Here is an 18,921-nt window from a genome sequence, read left to right as displayed (position 1 = left end):
GTGTCCATGGTATGTCATCATCAAACTAGCAGGTAACATTAACATTAGGGCATGTGTGGACCAACAATCCTGTCGACATTTTTCGGTAATCGCACTTCCATTTCTCCATGGATGAGCCAACACAATTAATTTAACCAGGCAGTTTTCAACTGATGTACCAGCATCTGTCTGATAGGTTTGATTTCTGTGAGCTTACAAATAGAGATGTTAACAACAGTCTTTTTTTTTTTTTATTAAACTATTTTTATTTAGAAAAAACAACATGGACAATAATAACAAACAGGAAACATTCAGACATAAAATCTTTGGTTACAACAACAGTATTAGCACCGTGGTTAAAAGGAGAAATATACAATTAATTGTCCTTTAAAAGTTGTCATACTCTATGTTTTCGTCATTGCATGTACATGTTCAGCGGATAAAATAATAAATTATTGACATTACTGTTGTTATGTATTGCTGCGACATTCAAAATCCAAATGTATTTCTTATTCCCCCGCAAACCTGACAAGGAGACATTCAGCACACCCAGGAAGCTGCAGGACTTAATTTGGTTTTCTAACTTTTATACAAATCACATCAGAGCGACTGGGTTACAAATCCAAAAAGCGTTTCATTTCAATACAACAATCCATAAATTGTTTCTCAAATGGACCAGGCTTGCAAAACAGTTACAGAGTATAATCGGTTGAATTTTAAATAAAAACCATTAAGTAAGATACATTTTAGCAATTGGTTTGACTTCCAATAGCAGGATTAACTGGAACGCTGCTCAATCCCCTTTGGATGTTATATTGTAGTAAATCTGTGCAACTGCAAATGTTCACAGACAGGGTCTGGGCTTCCACTTGTCACTTGCACCTGTGTAATGCTGCCGTTAAGTTAGTGTTACAGTGATGCTGCATAGTGCTGACTTTTATGTATATTGTGGTGTTATGTTTAATATTGTTTATGGAGTGGTTTTCATCATTCAGGGCAATGTGGTGTGTGTGTTTGACCTTTGTATTTTTGCACAAAAAATGTTTCTTTACAGCAATACACCCATAAACTGACATGCATTAACACAAAATATTCATATTACATTCTCAATCTTTGACTCTCACTCATGGGAGCAATTGTCAGTCAGCAAAATATATCATGCATGTAATTATTTAATTTCGATTTAATTTCTTTGGTGCTCCTATAAGTGAGCACAATAACTGCCATTAATAGGTTACCACCAATAGAGTCGTATGTGTAAAGTCTTCACACATCTGAAGTGAAAGTCATTTAGGTCGCCCCAAGACTCTATTTTGGAAACTCAATTCTTATGTTGGTGAGACTTGCACTATATACAATTGACCTTTTCCCAAAACTCAGTCTTTTGCAGGTTACATGACCAGAAGTGTGTTTACCTCTAAAACATGTACAAACTGCTGCGATGCAAACCTTGTAATCTCATTCTCAAGAGGCATTTTACATGCTTGTCATTATCAAAAGAGAGACAAAAACTGTATTTATACAAAGGTACACATGCAAAAAGATTTCCTACCAAGATGAATAAGTCTTCATGTGCTCACATTTTTCACTACATGGGGTAGCTGCCAGTTTTGAAGAGGTACGGAATTTGACACTGGTGGAACAGTATTATTTAAGTTGTTGTTTGTTTTATCTTTTTGCATACACTTCACATTTTCCCTTCATATGTTTCTACCTAATAACAAATTGCACTATTTTGGGTTTGTGGCACTCTTGTGTTCAAAAGTACATTGGCAGCCATCTTCAAGGTTTTCTTTGAATGCCTTTTTATACATTCTTTTATATCTTCAAAGCTGTAAAAGAAAACATCTTTGCTCTCCCAATTTCATGGCTATAAGGCTGTATCAAAAGCTGCTGTATATACAGACTGTGATACTCCTAATTTTTCTTAAGATATTTTATCTTGTCCTCTCAGCTGTGCTGACAAGATCAATAGTTGGCTGACTTCACATTGCTAATACTGCTCAGTCCAAGGTGGCTTATGATCATGTTTTATATTATAAAAAATATGCTACCACTTTGTTGTCACTGAAACCTCTCTATCCCTGGAGTTTGTAGTTTTACATCGGATATAACAAATACCCGGAAAAGGAGGAGTGCACATACTGCCCAGCATAAAGTCCCGCAGCCTGATCCGAGGGCAGCTGGACATACACAGTGTCTCCAGGTTGGAGAGGTAATACTGCACTCCCTGATGCTTGATCTAGGAAACCCTTTTTGTATTCATCATATGTATACATCACTGGCTCATTGTTCCTCATCAAGGCCACCCACACATTAGCTCCTTTGCAATGAAAGTGGTAGGCAAAATAATAAATGCCAGGCATGTCACAGGTGAATATTCCTGTCTCAGGGTTGTAGTTTTGGCGACCATTGTACAAGAGCTTGTCAAAGACGACTGGAGTGCCCACAGGTGGAAAGGGAGTTGTTACTACAGCTGTGAATGCTGGCATTTCCAACCCACTGGCACCCATCACTTCTGCCCCATTGCCTCCAAACTTGCCCTTCTTACCATAAGTACCAGCCTTAACACCATCTAGTCCAGGGCCCATCTGAGAGAGCACTCCAGCCATGTCAGGAGACAGACCAGATTCTCCTGGTGGGCCTGGTAGTCCAGGAGGGCCGGGCTGACCTGGTTGTCCATTGGGTCCTGCTTGGCCATCTTTCCCTGGGGGTCCAGTGGGACCAATAAGACCTGGAATCCCTTCACCTGCAATGCCTGGTGAACCAGGTTGACCACTATCTCCTTTTGGCCCTGGGAGACCAGGAGGCCCGATTGGTCCTGCTGCACCATCCATTCCAGGGATTCCTTTAGGACCTTGAGGTCCTACCTCACCAGGTAGTCCACCTTGTCCCTTTGGCCCAGGAAGTCCAGGAGTACCAGGGGTACCAGACAGACCTTTGTGCCCACCATCTCCTTTGGCACCAATTGGCCCTGGTGGACCTCTTGGTCCTGGCTCTCCACGCTCTCCAGGCAGACCATCCTTGCCAGGTAACCCAGAAGGACCAGAGTCACCCTTACCACCATCAAGTCCTTTAGGTCCTCCTTGTCCACAGTCTCCTTTAAGACCAGGTGCACCTGGACCTCCTGGGGGTCCCATAGGACCTGGAGAGCCAGGTGGACCATTTGGTCCAGGGGGACCAAGCATACCAGGTAGTCCACCGTGGCCTTTATCTCCTTTTGGTCCTGGAGATCCAGGTGGCCCGCCCATACCTTTATCACCCTTTGGTCCTAGCATTCCTGGTTTACCAAATCCAGGTAGTCCAGGCTTTCCTGGCAAACCTGGTGGTCCTGGATGACCTTTCCCACCTGGCATGCCTGGCTGTCCTGGCAGGCCATTCTGGCCTGGCTTCCCTTGACCAGGTACACCTGGAGGACCAGGCTGTCCTCCTTCACCAGGTAGCCCAGTTGGTCCTTGCTCTCCAGGGTGTCCTTTGTCTCCTGGTGGTCCTTGTGGCCCTGGTGCCCCATTCAATCCAGGTTTTCCAAAGCCAGGCAGCCCTCTTGGGCCAGCAGGTCCTGGGAGCCCCGGGAGCCCTTTGTGACCAGGTTGTCCGGGCTGGCCCATCCCCTTGTCTCCTTTGGGTCCAGGTAATCCAGGAAGTCCTGGCAGACCTTTGTGACCTGGCTCCCCTTTGGGCCCCGGTTGGCCTGGTAATCCCTGTACCCCTGGTTTACCTATTCCTGGTAGACCAGGTGGTCCTGGAAGACCCTGAGGCCCTGGCTGTCCAGCTGGCCCTTCTTCTCCCCTTGGGCCCATTTCTCCTCCAGGCCCAGCATCACCATTTCCTCCTGGCTTGCCTGGCAGTCCTGGCAAACCTGGCTTGCCCATTCCTGGCACTCCTGGTGGACCGGGGGTCCCGGGGCGTCCTGCAGGTCCTGGTTGTCCATTACCTGGTGGTCCAGGAGGTCCTGGAGGTCCCTCTGGCCCAGGTGGCCCAGTTGGTCCTTGCTCTCCTTGGGGAATTCCTTCAGCACCACTAGGGATTGTCTGACCTGTGAGGGATGAGATAAATAAAATAGCTCTTATTTATGAACTTTTCTTCTCTCAGCACTTGAAGAATCAGCATAAAAAATAACGTATTTTATGGCATTAAAAATAAAGAAAGTCTTTGCCCTTGTCATGTTATGTCACATGTGTTCAACATCCAAATGTTCTTCGTAGATTGTTGGTGAATGTTTGTTGAAAATGTTGACTTTCTCACCTTTGCCTTGGCCACCATTATAGCTGCCCCCTTTACGACCGGTTTCTTTGCCCTTGTGCATGGGCATCTGAGGAAGCTCCTTCCTGTAGTGGGGATACTGCATATAGGGCCCCTCTTTTCCAAGGTACTGTTGTTGGGGATATCCTTCTTTACCCATGCCCATGTGAGGGAGGTGCTGCATTGGCTGGTATGGCTGAGGGTGTTGCTTGTGTCCGTAGTAGGCCCCATCGCTCACACAAGTCAGTACTACAAGCTGTAGCAGTGTCAAGAGGGGGACAGGGAGGGGAGGCATGGCCAAGGCCTGTTTAGAAGGAAGAGAAGACAAGATATAAGGGAATGAGTAAAAGACTGCAAATGTACATTAATAAGTAGATCAGAGATTTGTGGGGTGGTAGTTTAGCATTTCTTTTACATATCATGAACCTTCATGTTGTACTTGTGTCTGAGTGCCATCTGTGTGATATTGTCATAGCCAGACAACATCAGAAAGTTGTTTCGTTTTTTTGTTTTCTGTTTTCTTTGGAGTGAATGGGCTGGTTAAGTGGATGCCATTTGCAACTTTAATAAATCTAGTGTAAATTGGTGAAATCAGTTGAAACAGTGTGTTCGAACAGCTGCTAGGAGGTAAGAAGCACTTCAGACACGGAATTGGGCGGGATGTTGGATAGCTTTTACAGTGGTGCAGCCACAAACTCACACTTTTTACAAGGAAAGAAACATTCTAATGTATTGTGTTTAATGCCTAATTTACAAGAAGGCACCAAAGATTTAAAATTTGCTGCAGCCATTTCACAAAGTTTGTTAAGTTTTCTCATGCAGCATTTCTTAAAATCACGCTATTTGTAAGGGAGTCTGTGATATTGCTGTTACTAGTGAAGTAGTTCCGCTGGAAAACTTGTTTCTTTTAACCTATTTACTGTATATCCCTAATACTTATTACATTGAAGAAATCATTTTTTAAATTAAAATAATGGTATTTAGTAATGTATTAGTGACCCCTAGAGATGTGTGATTTTACTGCTTCCATGGGAGCTCAGCTCACATTGGCTCCCATGTAACTGGAACCCTGTTTGAAACTGAACAATGCAGATGTTTGCTGTATATTTCTACTAAGAAACAGATGAACAATCATATGGACTTGAAATAAAATATAAATGGCTATTAGGAGTTTTTTAAGTCTTTGACTGCTAGAGAGGATATGCATTCTTCACATTGATACAAAACTACATTCAGAATAGGATTTTGGAAATGTTCTTCTTGGGATTAATCTGCTATCAATGTGTCTTTGGTTTAGCTCTGACACAGAAAGATGAAGTGACTGTATGAAGGAAGATGAATCTTGACTTTTGATGTGGTGTTCTGCAACAAATCTAGACCAATTTTCTGAAAATCTTTTGAAGTTACAGTAAAATACAGATTAATTTACTTTTGGTGATCTATAATAAATATTGATTGCACTTCTTATGTCTCATATTTACTGGTAATGTAATTTCATATTTTGGGGATATTTATAAACTACTAAACTAAACTACTGCTCAATGACTTTAAAATATTATTTTTGAACAATAAGTTAAATTGTCTGAAAGGTGTATGCCATTTAAACCTGGCATTAAAAATGCACACATTTACACATTGTGACACATAATAATGTGTCACTCTCTCAGGCTAGACCGGGATAATTTGCACTTACTGTGCTTATCCACAAGAGGGAGCCACATAAAATGTCATACCACAGAATACTTTTGAGTCCCCTCATGTAACCTTTGGTTAAAACTTTACTTACAAACAAATACACCATTACTTTTAATCTTATCAGAATAAACATGATGCCTTTGGGATAACTGGCTCAAGATGCTTCATTACCAGTACAATGATGAATCAGTACTGTATGAGTTACCAAAGAATTGCACATTCACAGAGGTGAAGAGTGCAGTCCTGTGGCTATAACATGCTGATATGCATGTTAGTACAGAGCATATTCCTATTTCTCTTAAAGACAATTTGCACTATGCTGATGATTTGAACTCTAAATTAACAGGATATGTGGTGACAAGGACATTTGTATGAACAAGCATTGCCTGACACTCAAGCCTAAAAAAAACGTTTACAAGTGTGTGAAGAATTTCTGCCACCTTCCAGTTAACTCACTGGTGTGCACACTACTCCTGATAATAAGGTAAAACAATACAAATTATCGTTAATGACATAAAAAGTGGAGTGGACAGAGGAAGGCATACAAAGGGCTTGTCCCCACTGGTTAACACTGCTGAGGAAGAATCCCTTCATTTGATGTGCCTGCCAATATCTTTTCTCTCCTTTCTGGTACAATAAGTACAGTTTTTGAACAAACAGAGTTGCGGTTCAGCTGTGCAGTTCAGACTTCCTATTTTCATTTTACCTCTCTCAGCTGTCTGCTTTAAATAGTCAGTAACGGGGAAGGCAAATAGATTTATTTAGCTCCACAGCCAATGAATACTCACTATAAGCTGCTCCTCTGAGTGTCTACTCGTTTTATTCGTGCCATTTCCATCCCGGACTCAGCATACTCATCCCCTGCCACACTCCCCGTCCAGGCTCAACCTCAATCACAGTCCCAGTTTTATTACAACTCATCTGTCGTTTTTCTAAACCACATCCTAAACCACATCCTTAGTGTCCACTCCATCACTGGCTCTTTGGATCTTTTCCGCCCTTTGGCCTTTTCTCAGTCGGCTGGTGATTTTGACATGGCCGTGCCACTGTCTCCCCTGATGACTGCCGGCCTTTGAAAGAAGCCCACCTTGTTTCTATGGCGACAGAGACCAGACATGCCAAAGAGTCCAGAGGAATGCCATCAAGCCTTCCCAACGAAAACTGTAACCTATTTTTGCCTACTGAGTGGAAGCTGCGGTCCGTGCATTGATCCTGAGACATTTGTCAGGTTAAAATCTTCAGACACACTTTTGTCAGCAAATACTCCGAGTCGAGAGACCCACCAGAACCGAGAGGAGCCTCTTTCAAGGATTTGTGACAAAGGTGCAAACTTTCACCTGCTGTCTAATGGCACACCAGACACAGTTGCTCTTTTCACAATGTACAGCAGCAACAGAGACACTTTTATAGCACGACAATCCAAACATACAACTGAATCATCCCATCTGTTAATGAGAGGATGACAATTATATGATTCATAAAAGTTGTATTTGATCTACAAATTGATCAAAATCAGGGTTACCGATCCAATACCAGCACCAAAGTACCTATCCAATTCCAGTGTATTTAAAAAAAAAAAAAGCTCACATGCTGTTTCTGGATATTGGCTACTTGTGCAGTAAAAAAATCTGTATATTCCACGCAGGTGTATGGGACGCTGCTAGAAGGTAGAAGCGTCCCAGTTTTAAGAAATATATTATGTGTACTTGCTGATACAGATTCCAGTATCGAAGGCATTTCCGAAGACACGGTCAGGATCAGTGATATCAGTGATCTATTTCATATGTATTTCCCTTATTTTGACCATGTATTTACAGTTTATACACACATAAAGGTTTGAGAAAATCAATGTGACAGTTTTACTACCTTTTAGGAACGTCCCAGCTCACTGTCGGTATGTGGGTGTGTGTGTTTGTGTGGAAAGGTGTTTTTAAAGGGGTGGAAATATTCTGACAAAACTTGCAACTGCAGATCAGAGGGAACGTACAACGAAGGTCTGTTCAGCGTCACATAGCAACACCACAACGTTGTAACAGTAACCGCAGAGTGATGGAAACACCTCCTGTCTTTACCTGGTGTGCTTCTCTCCAACACATTATTCTACACAAGTGTTGCCTCCAGAGGACCACTTTCAGACTCTGACATAAACATTGAGCAGCAGTTTCCACATTTTAACTTGTTACGAGAGAAAACAGACAGAGAGAGGGGTGCACTTATAACAAAGTGACTACAAAGAAGTCTATTATACCGATTGACTATATTTCATGCTGGTGTCATCCCTCCGTCTTTATCCACACAGATGTCAGACACGAAGTGACGTATAAATGTGCCACAGCTGTGAGAAGCCACGATGGTGTGAGTAGCGTGTTGTGAGCCCTTTCTCACATTTGTAAGATTTACAGTTGAATTTTTTCACACACTGGTGTAAAACAATCTGGCTCGCTCGATGGTGACTGTCTGACACGCAGTCATTTGTAACAGGAACAGCAACCATGTTCTACATTTTCATACCAGGCAGATGTCACCCATGTGTGATTCAGTTCACACCCTTTCTACACTGGTTTGTTTATGAGGCAGGAAAAGACGCACGTGCACATAATGATGAACATTAAGCCAGCAAGTACGGATGCTGAAATAGTTTCGTAAGAGTGATGAGGCATTCATGAGTGATCAGGTGACTCTCCCTAAATGACTGTAAATATGCTATACTTTCCATGTATAATTGCAATGTTTTCTGTATCAGGACTCTACAGCCAAGTTAGCAGCTTTGTGAGGCTGTGCTGACTGTTAATGCCCTCTCAAGTCGGAACAACAACCTGGTACACAAGTTGCTGGCAAGAACCTTTTAAAAAGTAATTTATTGTTTCCTTTGTGGTTCCTTGTCACTCAAGTACTGGAAACAGCTGTCAAGGTGTTGTTTAACGTCCTGAATGATAAAATACAAAACTACTTCTCTTTGGCGTCCATGTCGCTCCCACATTCAAACATGATGGACATGACAATACTGAAGTCGAAAGACAACTTCCCAACTCAGGAAACGGGACCATTCGAGGAGCATGTGAATGCAGCATCAGGCACGGGGTTTGAGCTAAATGCTAATGTCAGCATGCTAAAATGCTTACAGCGACATCTTGATGTGCTGATGGTACGCAGGTATAATGGATACTATGTTCACCACCCAATTTGTTAGCATGCTTACATCTACTTATTAGCACTAAACACATAATGCAGCTGAGGCTAATGGGAATCTCAGTAGTTTTGTTGATGTTTGCAAGATCCCAATTTTGGAAAAATCGACATTTTGACCTAATGATGGCACCAGAGGAACAGTCGGGGGATCACTGAAGAGAAAACAGTTCATCCAGAGGGGAACATGAATGTCTGAACCAAATTATGGCAATCCATCATAGAGAGGTTAAGATATTTCCCTTAAAACCCAACATGTGAACCTCACGGTGGTGCTCATCAGGATCTGTTCTATAGAGAGCTCGAATGTCTGCACAGACAGTGATGACAATCAATCCAAAACTTGTTGAGATGATTCAGGCAAGACAAAATAGGTGAACCAGCAGACCGACAGTACCATCCCAGGGTTTCAGATGTGTATCGTCATTCTGCTTGTACAAGTACACTTGTAAAATTCTTTGGGCGGAGGGCTCTATTACAGAAAACAGTAAATAAATATATGTATATGGCATGTAAATATAAAAACATGGTATCATAGCAAAAAAAAGCAATAAAAGGAAGTTGCAAAAACATTCATTAATCAGATCCAATAGAGCCACGCAGCTATTATGGATAGAGCCCATCTACAACTGTTACACATTTTCTATGGCTACATTAAATATGTTTAGTATATTCAGTAACCATTGTATTCTAATGTTTCTGTTACTGTGAAAGAAGTGATGCTAAAATTATTACTATTATTACATTTTTTTAACACTCACCACATCTTGTTCTGTCACTTGAATCTAACCCAACATGTTAACCATTAGTCAGCAGCCCAGGGGGATGAGGAGGTACAGATATCTGTGGTTCGGACCCTAATTTTTCAACATCTGCTGCCAAAATCATGTGTGGCTGGTCATACACCACTGAGCTCTCAGCATGTCCTGCCAGGTCCAGACAGCCTCAAAAATAAGCAAACCTCAAAGTAGTCTACATTGTATGAAATGTATGTGTGTGTGTGTGTGTAGTCCGTGCTCGTGTGTGTGCCTCTGTTTCCCCGACTACTTCCAGATGTCCATCTTTTAATGACATTTTACATAAACCAAGCACATTAAATTGACCATCAGGTGTGCGACTTGAGAGGACTCATGGGCATTATCTCTGTGTTTTTTTTGCTGAGTCGACCCAGGCTGAGGTGTCAGCTACTGCGGCTTATACAAGCTGCAACATACAGACTCTTATTAACCGCAACAGCTGTGCAACACCCTGAACAAATGTGTCAAGAAGGAATAAAGGAATCAAAACTACAGATGTGGAAATGAGCCTCAGTTTCAGTGTTCATTAAAGCTATTGTAGCAACTTAAAGAGACAGTTCACCCTAAAATCAAAAGTACATTTTCCTTTTACCTGAAGTTGTATTTTTCCATTTAGATTGTTTTGCTGTGTGTTGCCGAGTTTTGGAGACATGTCCGCCTTCTATCAAATGTAATGGAACTAGATTGCGCTTGGTTTGTGGTGACAAAAAGTACATTTGAAAAACTCAACAGCAATGTCTCTTTACAGAAATAATGACCCGCTTACTCAGGATGATCCACAGACCTCGTCGTGAGCAGTTTCATGTAGGAACTGTCTCCTTTCCGTATCGCCGTGCAGAAGGAAGGGTGCATAGAGGAGAGACTAGCTTAGTAAGCCAACTAAGAAAGCTAACGTTGTACAACACCTTTAACGTTTACATCCCACACTGACACAAGCATGAGCCTCTCATCCACGAGAAGGTGTGCACTTCCTTCTGCACTGTGACACGGAAAGAAAATAGTTGCTACATGAAACTCTTGACAACAAGGTCTGTTTTGAGTAACCGCGTCATGGTTTCTGGAAAGAGACATTGCTGTTAGGTTTTTTAAATGTTTTTTTTTGTGTGTGTGTGTGCCATCTATTTCTGTTATAACAGAGAGAAGGCAGACATATCTTTGGTGATATCTCCAAAACTCAGCAACTCACAGTGAGACAGTCTAGATGGATAAACAGCACTAAAGGTATTTTAGGAAAAACTGTCCGTTAAATGCTTTAAAATTACTTATTAACATTTATCAAATGATGTTTTGTGTGACATTGGCGCTATTATAGTGTGCTATTATAAAGATATAACACCAAACATAACACAGCTTAGGTATTGTTATTGTGGGGAGGCCAAAAATAATTCAAGACAAAACTACACAAAAAACACTACAAAAGGCTTGTCATGCTTTGAAGCCAAAATTATGCAATTATTATAAAAGTTCTGCATGTCGTTGTAAGTTGGTGTAACTTACATCATGCACGTAAAAACACCCAACAGTGTTGCACAAGATAATAGATAATATTTGAGAACGGCTGCTGGCTGATTCCTCATTCATGGAAACGCACCTGTCTCTGGTGTCGTGGGCTTGCATTGCTTATGCATTATACACACACACACATGCACAAAACTATGCACTTACACACACACAGTGACATTGGTCTGGGATGGAAATATTAGCTCTGTGTCTGCTAACCCCGTGTCTCCAGACACATCTGTCTATTCTCTGTCCTCTGTCAGATACAGACAGCGCTCCTCTCACCGTCTCTCTTTCTTCCTGTGTCTCTGTGTGAACAGAGCCGTGCCTGTTCTGGGCCATCCTCACCCTCTGCCTCATTTCTGTCTGTTTGCCCTCGCTGGCCCCTTTCTCCCTTTGGAAACATCCCGGTTCAGTGACCTGAAGCCACTTACTGACCCTGCAGGCTTCTGTGGATGTCAGAGGGCGAGACTGTGTGTCTTTTTAAACCACCTTGCTAACAGAGTAGAAAAAAGGCTCTACAGAAAAGTCCGGTGGTGGTGAGATGTGAGAGGTCAAATTGTACAAATCACATTCTGGGCAAAGATTCAAGATTGAACGATTAATCTTACGCACCTAAACTCTTCACTCATTCGCCCAAATTAGGTCTTTTGAGTTTCTCCATCTGCATCTCACAGGCGGCCTGACCGAAAAGTCAGTGTTTAAATCCCACTGAGCATGTTTGGCAAACCGCTCTGCCTTCCCTCCCTGCACCGCAAACCATTTACAAATTTAACCTTAAGCCAGCAGCACTCTTGCACTCAATCTTGGTAAGTGCCCTGACGTTGTGGTTTCTCAGCGAAAGGGAAAAACATTTGCAGCTCCTCGGCTCCCTAAACGCAGCTTTTATCACAAAGCACACCTCGTAAAATTAACACCTCTTCAAGTGGCGCTGCAAACCTCCTCGTTCAAACAAACCTCGTACACAACCCCGAGGAATACAGCTACTCCACACACACACACACACACACACACACACACACACACACACACACACACACACACACACACACTATGCCACAGCTGTGCCGCTAAATGACCAAAGTGTTTACTTCTTTCCCTCTGCCATTATTCTTGGCTGTCTTTGGGTCTGTTTGTCCTGTGCATTCCTGAAATTTGCTGAATAATGTATACAGGAGGGTACAACGTTGTGTGCGCAGCATACATGCACACAAACACAAACACACACTGCATTTGAAAGGTTACGTCCAGCTACATTTAGGGGTCATCTGTAGCTTTTTTCACACACTAAGGTCACTGCAGGGGCCAATCGCTGAGTTTATACTATGATGCAATGCGGAGATTGATAAAGGAAAGATTAAGAGAGAGATTGGGAAAGAAACAAAGAAACAAAGAAAGAAAGAAAAGGGTGAATTTGTAGAGGAACAGTGAAACCCTTTAGAAACGAAGAGACAGCGACCTGCAGCACTAACATGAGACTCGTGAAAGCATTTAATTTTAATTTTGCATTCTGTGTTGATGCCACAGTCTATCCACGTGACCGAAATGTCCTTACGTTGATTTCATGCAGAAGAAAAGAACTGTGGTCTTTGTGAAAGGACTTAATTTGTAAGACTGAACTGTATGAAGCCTTCAGCTGAGGCTTGAGGTAAAAAACGCACATTTGCCATTGCTCGGCCTGAATTTATAAGCCGAGATCTATTCCTCCGGTTGTACGCTCCCTTTGAGTTCTCAATGCAACCAAGTCATGAAGATTTCATCCTTTAACAGGTGGATTATTTAACAGTCGCTGTGACTGACAAGGCACCAAATAGATGATTGACGTCAGAGAAAGAGCATTAAAAAGCACATCGGGCCGGAGACGGAGCTGCACGGAGGGAAAAGACTGTGTTTGCTCTGCAGTCTCTTCTCACCAAACTGCTGCTCTTTCCCCCATCACATGCATCTGACAGTTTGGCTTCGGCTTCCTGCATACACACACTCACACACATGCACACAAGACATTTGAATGCATATTTGCCTTCAGCGCAGGTATCCCCTCACAGATGGATGTACAGCACATACTTGAGCTCTGTGGAGCCCCGGATAGAGCAGACTAACTAGGGATGCTGCTTTCATGGGAAACGCCACCGAAGTTTAGCAGACGTCTGGCCTACTTCAGGGTGATGATGTGCAGGAATGATGCCAACTCCACAGCTATCGGCCATATTTATAAGGGCCTTTCAGATTCCCCAGCAGCCCAAAACAGCTGTTACTGACATTTAAATTTCTGTCACTCAAAAAATGTATTGTGATGATCTTTGTTAAAAGCTTTTAAAGCTGAAGATGGAATCAAATGAACCATCCCATTTCAAACGAGTGTGAGAAAAGTTATATTGAAAGTTGCGATGAGTCTCTAGGTTCACTCAACAGAAGATGCATTGGTTGCAAAGTTTGTAGTACAACACAAGTGGACACTAAACTAACACAATGCACAATTAATTAAAGGCAGTAAAACACAACTGTCATGCAGGTATACAAGAAGATACTTCACCCAAATAAACTGCTAAAAGAAGTTAAAGTGAACGAGGATAGGACGGTGCTTACCTTCGTGAGTGGCCGCTTATGGGGAAATAATCACTGCAGTCAGACTAACAGACAGAATAGCAGGCGGACAGACAACCACACAGAGGGGACCCTGGGATATGTGCTCATAACAGACACACACCTTGTGGACATAGCTTATATCTGCTGGAGGGTGGAGCCACTCGGGTGGGTGGGTGGGTGGGAGAGAGAGAGAGAGGAAGGAAGGGATGGAGATGGAGATGGAGGAATGGAGACTTGACTCAAGAGTAAATATAGCCTCCCAAAAAAGTGATGCCATGATTTATAGTGGCAAAACATGCTCACATCCCCCTGCTGAGCGCCCACAGTGGATGACAATGATAAACAGGAATGTTTCCCTCATTAATGTTGTGATCTGTGGGCCACTGTGTGCTGTAAAAAGCAGAGTAGTTCATTATTCTTGTGCAGGAGCCCAGACAAGCTGGAGCTGGTTGTTAAAGATCACCTGTCCTGGCACACACCTGGGAAAAAAACTGTAAAGGATGCACACAGACTTTAAAACAATATTCACTGCATGTAAAACATAACAGACGTTTCAGTACCTGCGATTACTGCAGGATTACAAATATGTACCTACGTATATTCAGAGGGTAGGATACTTCAGTATTTCTGCTTTGTGCGACTTCTTACTTTAAAGCCGGGGGCAGTATGATTGTAGACGCTAGCAAGTATCCAACCAAATAAATCCCCCCCCCCCCCTTTTCCGGCGTCCCTCCATGACACCCCCTTGAATCTCACATTTCGAAAGATGGGGTTAGGCTACTTGAACCAAATCCGGGGCATCAAACACGACAATCCGCCTCTGGAAAATCCCGAAAAAGCTATGAAAACTGCTGTTGTAAAGCTAAAATGAGGAAAGAATCCACGGCTACAATGTCTTCAGAAACACATTTCAGTGAATTATTTTGTGGTACAAGAGAAAGTTTCCAAATGAGCTGCCATGTTGGTCCGGTTTAAAATCTCGGAGCATACAACCCACAAGTGGTATCCGTCCAATGGGGTGCAGCCAATCAGTGTTTCTGTGGTTGTTGGAGGGTGTACCTACCCCGTAGCTCTTGCTGACCAGCTGGGAGACCAGCGGTTACTCCGAATGAATAAACAACTCTGTGCCGCAATCACGTAAACACAAGCAAAATAGCTGTCACAAAAGTACCTTGGCCTGGCCTGGCAGTTACTGCTCACTGCTGTGTGCTTCATGCTAACGTTAGCCGCTGAACAAGTCTACTGCTGAATCTCGTTCTTCGGTTCAGGGATGCGTTAACTTTGAGTGCAGTGCATCGTTGTCATTGCTAATCGTATTTAACTACTCACTCATGTCTCACTCACACATAAGAAAACACTTGACATTATCATAATAAAGGTAAACCGCGAACATTTTGTTAGTACTCACAAGCCTGTAAAGCTAGCAGTCATTCTTTCTGTCATTCTTGTGCAACTAGCTCTCTAATGGCTTTAGGAACAGGCTTTTAGGAATCTCTGTTGCCTCCGGGTTGGAAGGGAAGTTGTAAACAGACCGGTGGGCTGTCAAAATCAATTCTTACGGCTCAAATGACGACTGATTAGATGTTCTTATCGAAGGTGTGTGACAGCCACAGACACCAGATTTGTTTCATTTGTTTGTTAGACATGTGACAGTATAATGTTTTCAATTACAATTACAGTGTACTGATTATACATTAGTGCATCAACAGTGTAACTTTTGATAGATGAGGGCATTTATTTTATTTTTGACACTTGTCAAAGTGTAATATTAAAGTAAGTACAATTTGAATGTGGACTGTCACTAGAAGTAGCTTTCTTATTCCCACAGTGATTTATTACATTATTTATGATTTTAGAGATTCTTTTGTCACTGTGAATGGTACATTTGTCTAGAAGCAGAAGGAAATAACATCCTTACTTATACACCTGCCATAGCAACAGAGTGAAACATTGAGCCTGCATTAAATGTGGTGAAAAGCTGTGTGATGAGCACTTATAGAGGAAGCATTCAGCCACAGCCAAGAGCCAAAAGTACACTTTTTCTCAGAGGTTCTTTGTCGGTCTGTGATGACAGACACTTTCCAGGGCAGTTTCAACACCTGTCTACAACAACTTAGTAACTCTGACGCGTCTAACCTCAACTAATATACACTATATACATCAGACATGACCCCATTGCACTGTACGTCAGTCATGAATGTGTGTGATTTTTTTCCTTTTATTTCCTTTGCGTCAATCGCTTTGCTCCTTGTTCTTGTAATTTTAGATACAGAACAGAGGCCAGCAGTGTGTCCTGGTTGGAGGTGGCTTAATATGTATGTGTTTGTGTGAGGGATAGTGGGTGCGTGCAGCTCCAAGGTGACACAGTGGTGTAAAAGGGTGGATGTCCTGTTGCATCTCCAACAGCCAAGTGTCAGCTTAGTCAGCTAACTGCTCTCAGCGTGACTTGGTAGATGAAGGCTGTCAGTCTTATGTGACCATGTTCACAAAATGTTTTTCTATGTTGAGTGTATGTAACACCGTGAAGCATTAGTCCTTTTGCTCTGTTGCCTCACACCTGTGTGAAAAAGCTCTAATGACATCATCCTTCATAATGAGGTGACCAGTTTAAAGCCATCTTTCAGTTAGCTTCATTGTTACGTTTGTATATGTAACCCACAACTTAGATTAAATACTAGGATGCAGTTCTCATCTCTAAGAAGCACAGCTTGTAATTGTTGCCACCCACCCACCCACACAAACACAAATGCAACACCCACCCACACATACACACACACACACACACACACACACACACACACACAGGCACACACTTTGAGTTGCGGTGTGAAAGGTACACGATAGCCAGGGGGTAATGAGTTGTGTGTGTTTGCCCACGTGCTTCAATTCTCTTCCTGTTCCATTAATGAAGCCTCAATGGGCCTCACGACTGCCCCTCACCATCCAGCCTGCACCTGTTGTACTGTATGCTGCTGCATGTGAAAGTAGACCCTGTGCACTGATTCAGTCCTGTATTTACCAAACTGTAAAACCCTCTACTTTGTGTTCTTGTGCCACATGAGGTTCACAATGTATAGTTACTTAAAGCTGCATTAAGCATTATTATTACAATAACAACAGAAAGCAGTGTGATGTGAGAGGAATCATTCGTAATGACAAACTCACGGAGAATAATCACCCGACCCAGGAGTTCCCCTCAGCTCTGCAGAGCATACTGACACTATATTCCCTCAACTGCACAACGTCCGTATTCCTATGGTCAGGCGGAATGTAGTGCCAAAGGAAAATGCTGTTTAACGGCAATGTAAAGTGCCAAAAATGTCAAAAATATAGCTTACACTTAAAGGGATATATGTATTTTAGGTGGGACTTATCTTAGGTGGCTAAAATACGTCCTGCTGCTGGTACGGTTTCAGCAGTACGAAGCTCTGCAGCCTGCCGGCACTGCGCACTGCTTCTCCACTGTGGCAGCCACATGATGGTCATATACTGCAGGTAACACACTGACTAGGGATAAGTACCTCATATAACCCCACAACAAAAGACCCGAACTATCACTTTAAAAATGCAGCCAGAATTTGGAGTGGCTCCAAAAATATAGGGGACAGCATATCACCAGAGTAAATATCAAACGCTGCTCTTTGTTGGCTACCCGATAGCTAATTAGCTCATGGCTTAGCTGTGGAGCGAGTGGCCGTAGAGTTTGCCTTAGGACCTTGGGCAAGGGGCTCAGCCCAACTGTGTTGACTATGACTCCAGGGATGAATAAACAAGGCAGGTAGGGACACTGTTTCTTGGGGAGTTGAGGATTTATTTCAACCAAACCAGAGGTGATTGTGGAAAGACGAGTTTGAATGAAATTTGTTTGACGATGAGTTAACAAAGTAATTAAGAACAGGGGACTAAACTAACAGCTTTAAAATATACAGCTAGTACAAATATATGTAGGTGTTTATAGTTGTTAAGTTGCAGTGGCCACTGCCTGGGCATAGGAAACATTAGTAAGTCCTCGTAAGAAACAGGCAAACACACGATGCTCTTTCTTGCTATGTGAGAATAAAATGAGGACATGGTTCCTAACTGAGCGCTCACAGTGAGCATGAATAGCCCAGAATCCACACACAAACACACATAAACGAACAGCCATACATTTTGTGTGCACTTACCCAAACACAGAAAAGCATGCAGTGCATACTATAGAGTGTCTTTGTTTTCCCACCAGCTGGCACGCCTCCACCGTGCCCTGAGAAAGTTTATGATGCATATTATGCATGACACTGTCCAGAGCCCTTGATGAGAGTCGCGCTAGGTATTTGTGTTTTTTGCCTCAGCGTTTCTGTGGAGCACCACTTACAGGCTAAAAAAAAGAAAAACTTAATCGCTTGTGTGTTAATGCTGCTTATCAATAGTCAAAACAAGTAGATGTCGGACAGAAAGGCATTTAGATAGAAGAATGCGCGTCAATGCGTGGAAATTAGATGTATTAGTAAGTTAGAGAGCAATCTGTCTCCAGTCCGCCATTCATCACTGTCTATCCTAGTCTTTAAGTTTCACAGACCATTTTCTGTGACCTCCGCTCTTCAAACTGTGTGTTCTTCTCCCTCCTCTGTTGTGAGAGCATGCACGTGGTGTCCAAAGGCATACAAGGTCCCGGCAACTTATTCTCTCTGCTTCAAGGCTTAGCACGGCAACTGTAGATGCATTTTTTAATATTTGCACAGCTGTGAGTTTACATTTTACAGTCACAAAGCTGAGACAATCAGCCCATCGCCACAGTAACTCACTGTTAACAATCTGTTTTTAACAGTCTAAGAGTTGCCATCCCATAGTCCTGCCACATATTCAGATGAGTTTATGGCATGTGAGTTTGCAAGACGTCCACATTCCTGACTCCTTCTCTTCACCATGAGGCAATCTGGGAATTTGCAGTGCAAAC

General features: G+C 42.7%; 1 protein-coding gene across 3 annotated transcripts in view; it reads right to left on the bottom strand.

Annotated features, from left to right (window-relative positions):
* Positions 1 to 212: 212 nt before the first annotated feature.
* col8a1a (collagen, type VIII, alpha 1a) overlaps positions 213 to 18,921 on the bottom strand; it is a 38,804-nt gene continuing 20,095 nt past the window's right edge. Inside the window, exons 1-3 of one of the 3 annotated variants that reach the window (XM_084361148.1) lie at positions 13,986 to 14,059; positions 4,225 to 4,525; positions 213 to 4,015 (exon numbers count right to left, since the gene is read on the bottom strand). In XM_084361148.1, coding sequence (XP_084217274.1) covers positions 2,079 to 4,015; positions 4,225 to 4,516 — 2,229 coding nt within the window. In that variant the 5' untranslated portion in view covers positions 4,517 to 4,525; positions 13,986 to 14,059 and the 3' untranslated portion in view covers positions 213 to 2,078. Of the gene's footprint in view, positions 4,016 to 4,224; positions 4,526 to 6,704; positions 6,781 to 13,985; positions 14,060 to 18,921 lie in introns of those variants that run through there. The other 2 variants (XM_084361149.1, XM_084361147.1) reach the window with 2 other exon arrangements.

The sequence above is a fragment of the Pagrus pagrus genome, assembly GCF_965226575.1.
Source record: "Pagrus pagrus genome assembly, chromosome: 9".
In the NCBI taxonomy this organism is placed as follows: Eukaryota; Metazoa; Chordata; class Actinopteri; order Spariformes; family Sparidae; genus Pagrus; species Pagrus pagrus.
Note: the sequence above shows the minus strand (reverse complement) of the source record. Positions and strands in the feature narration are given on the sequence as shown.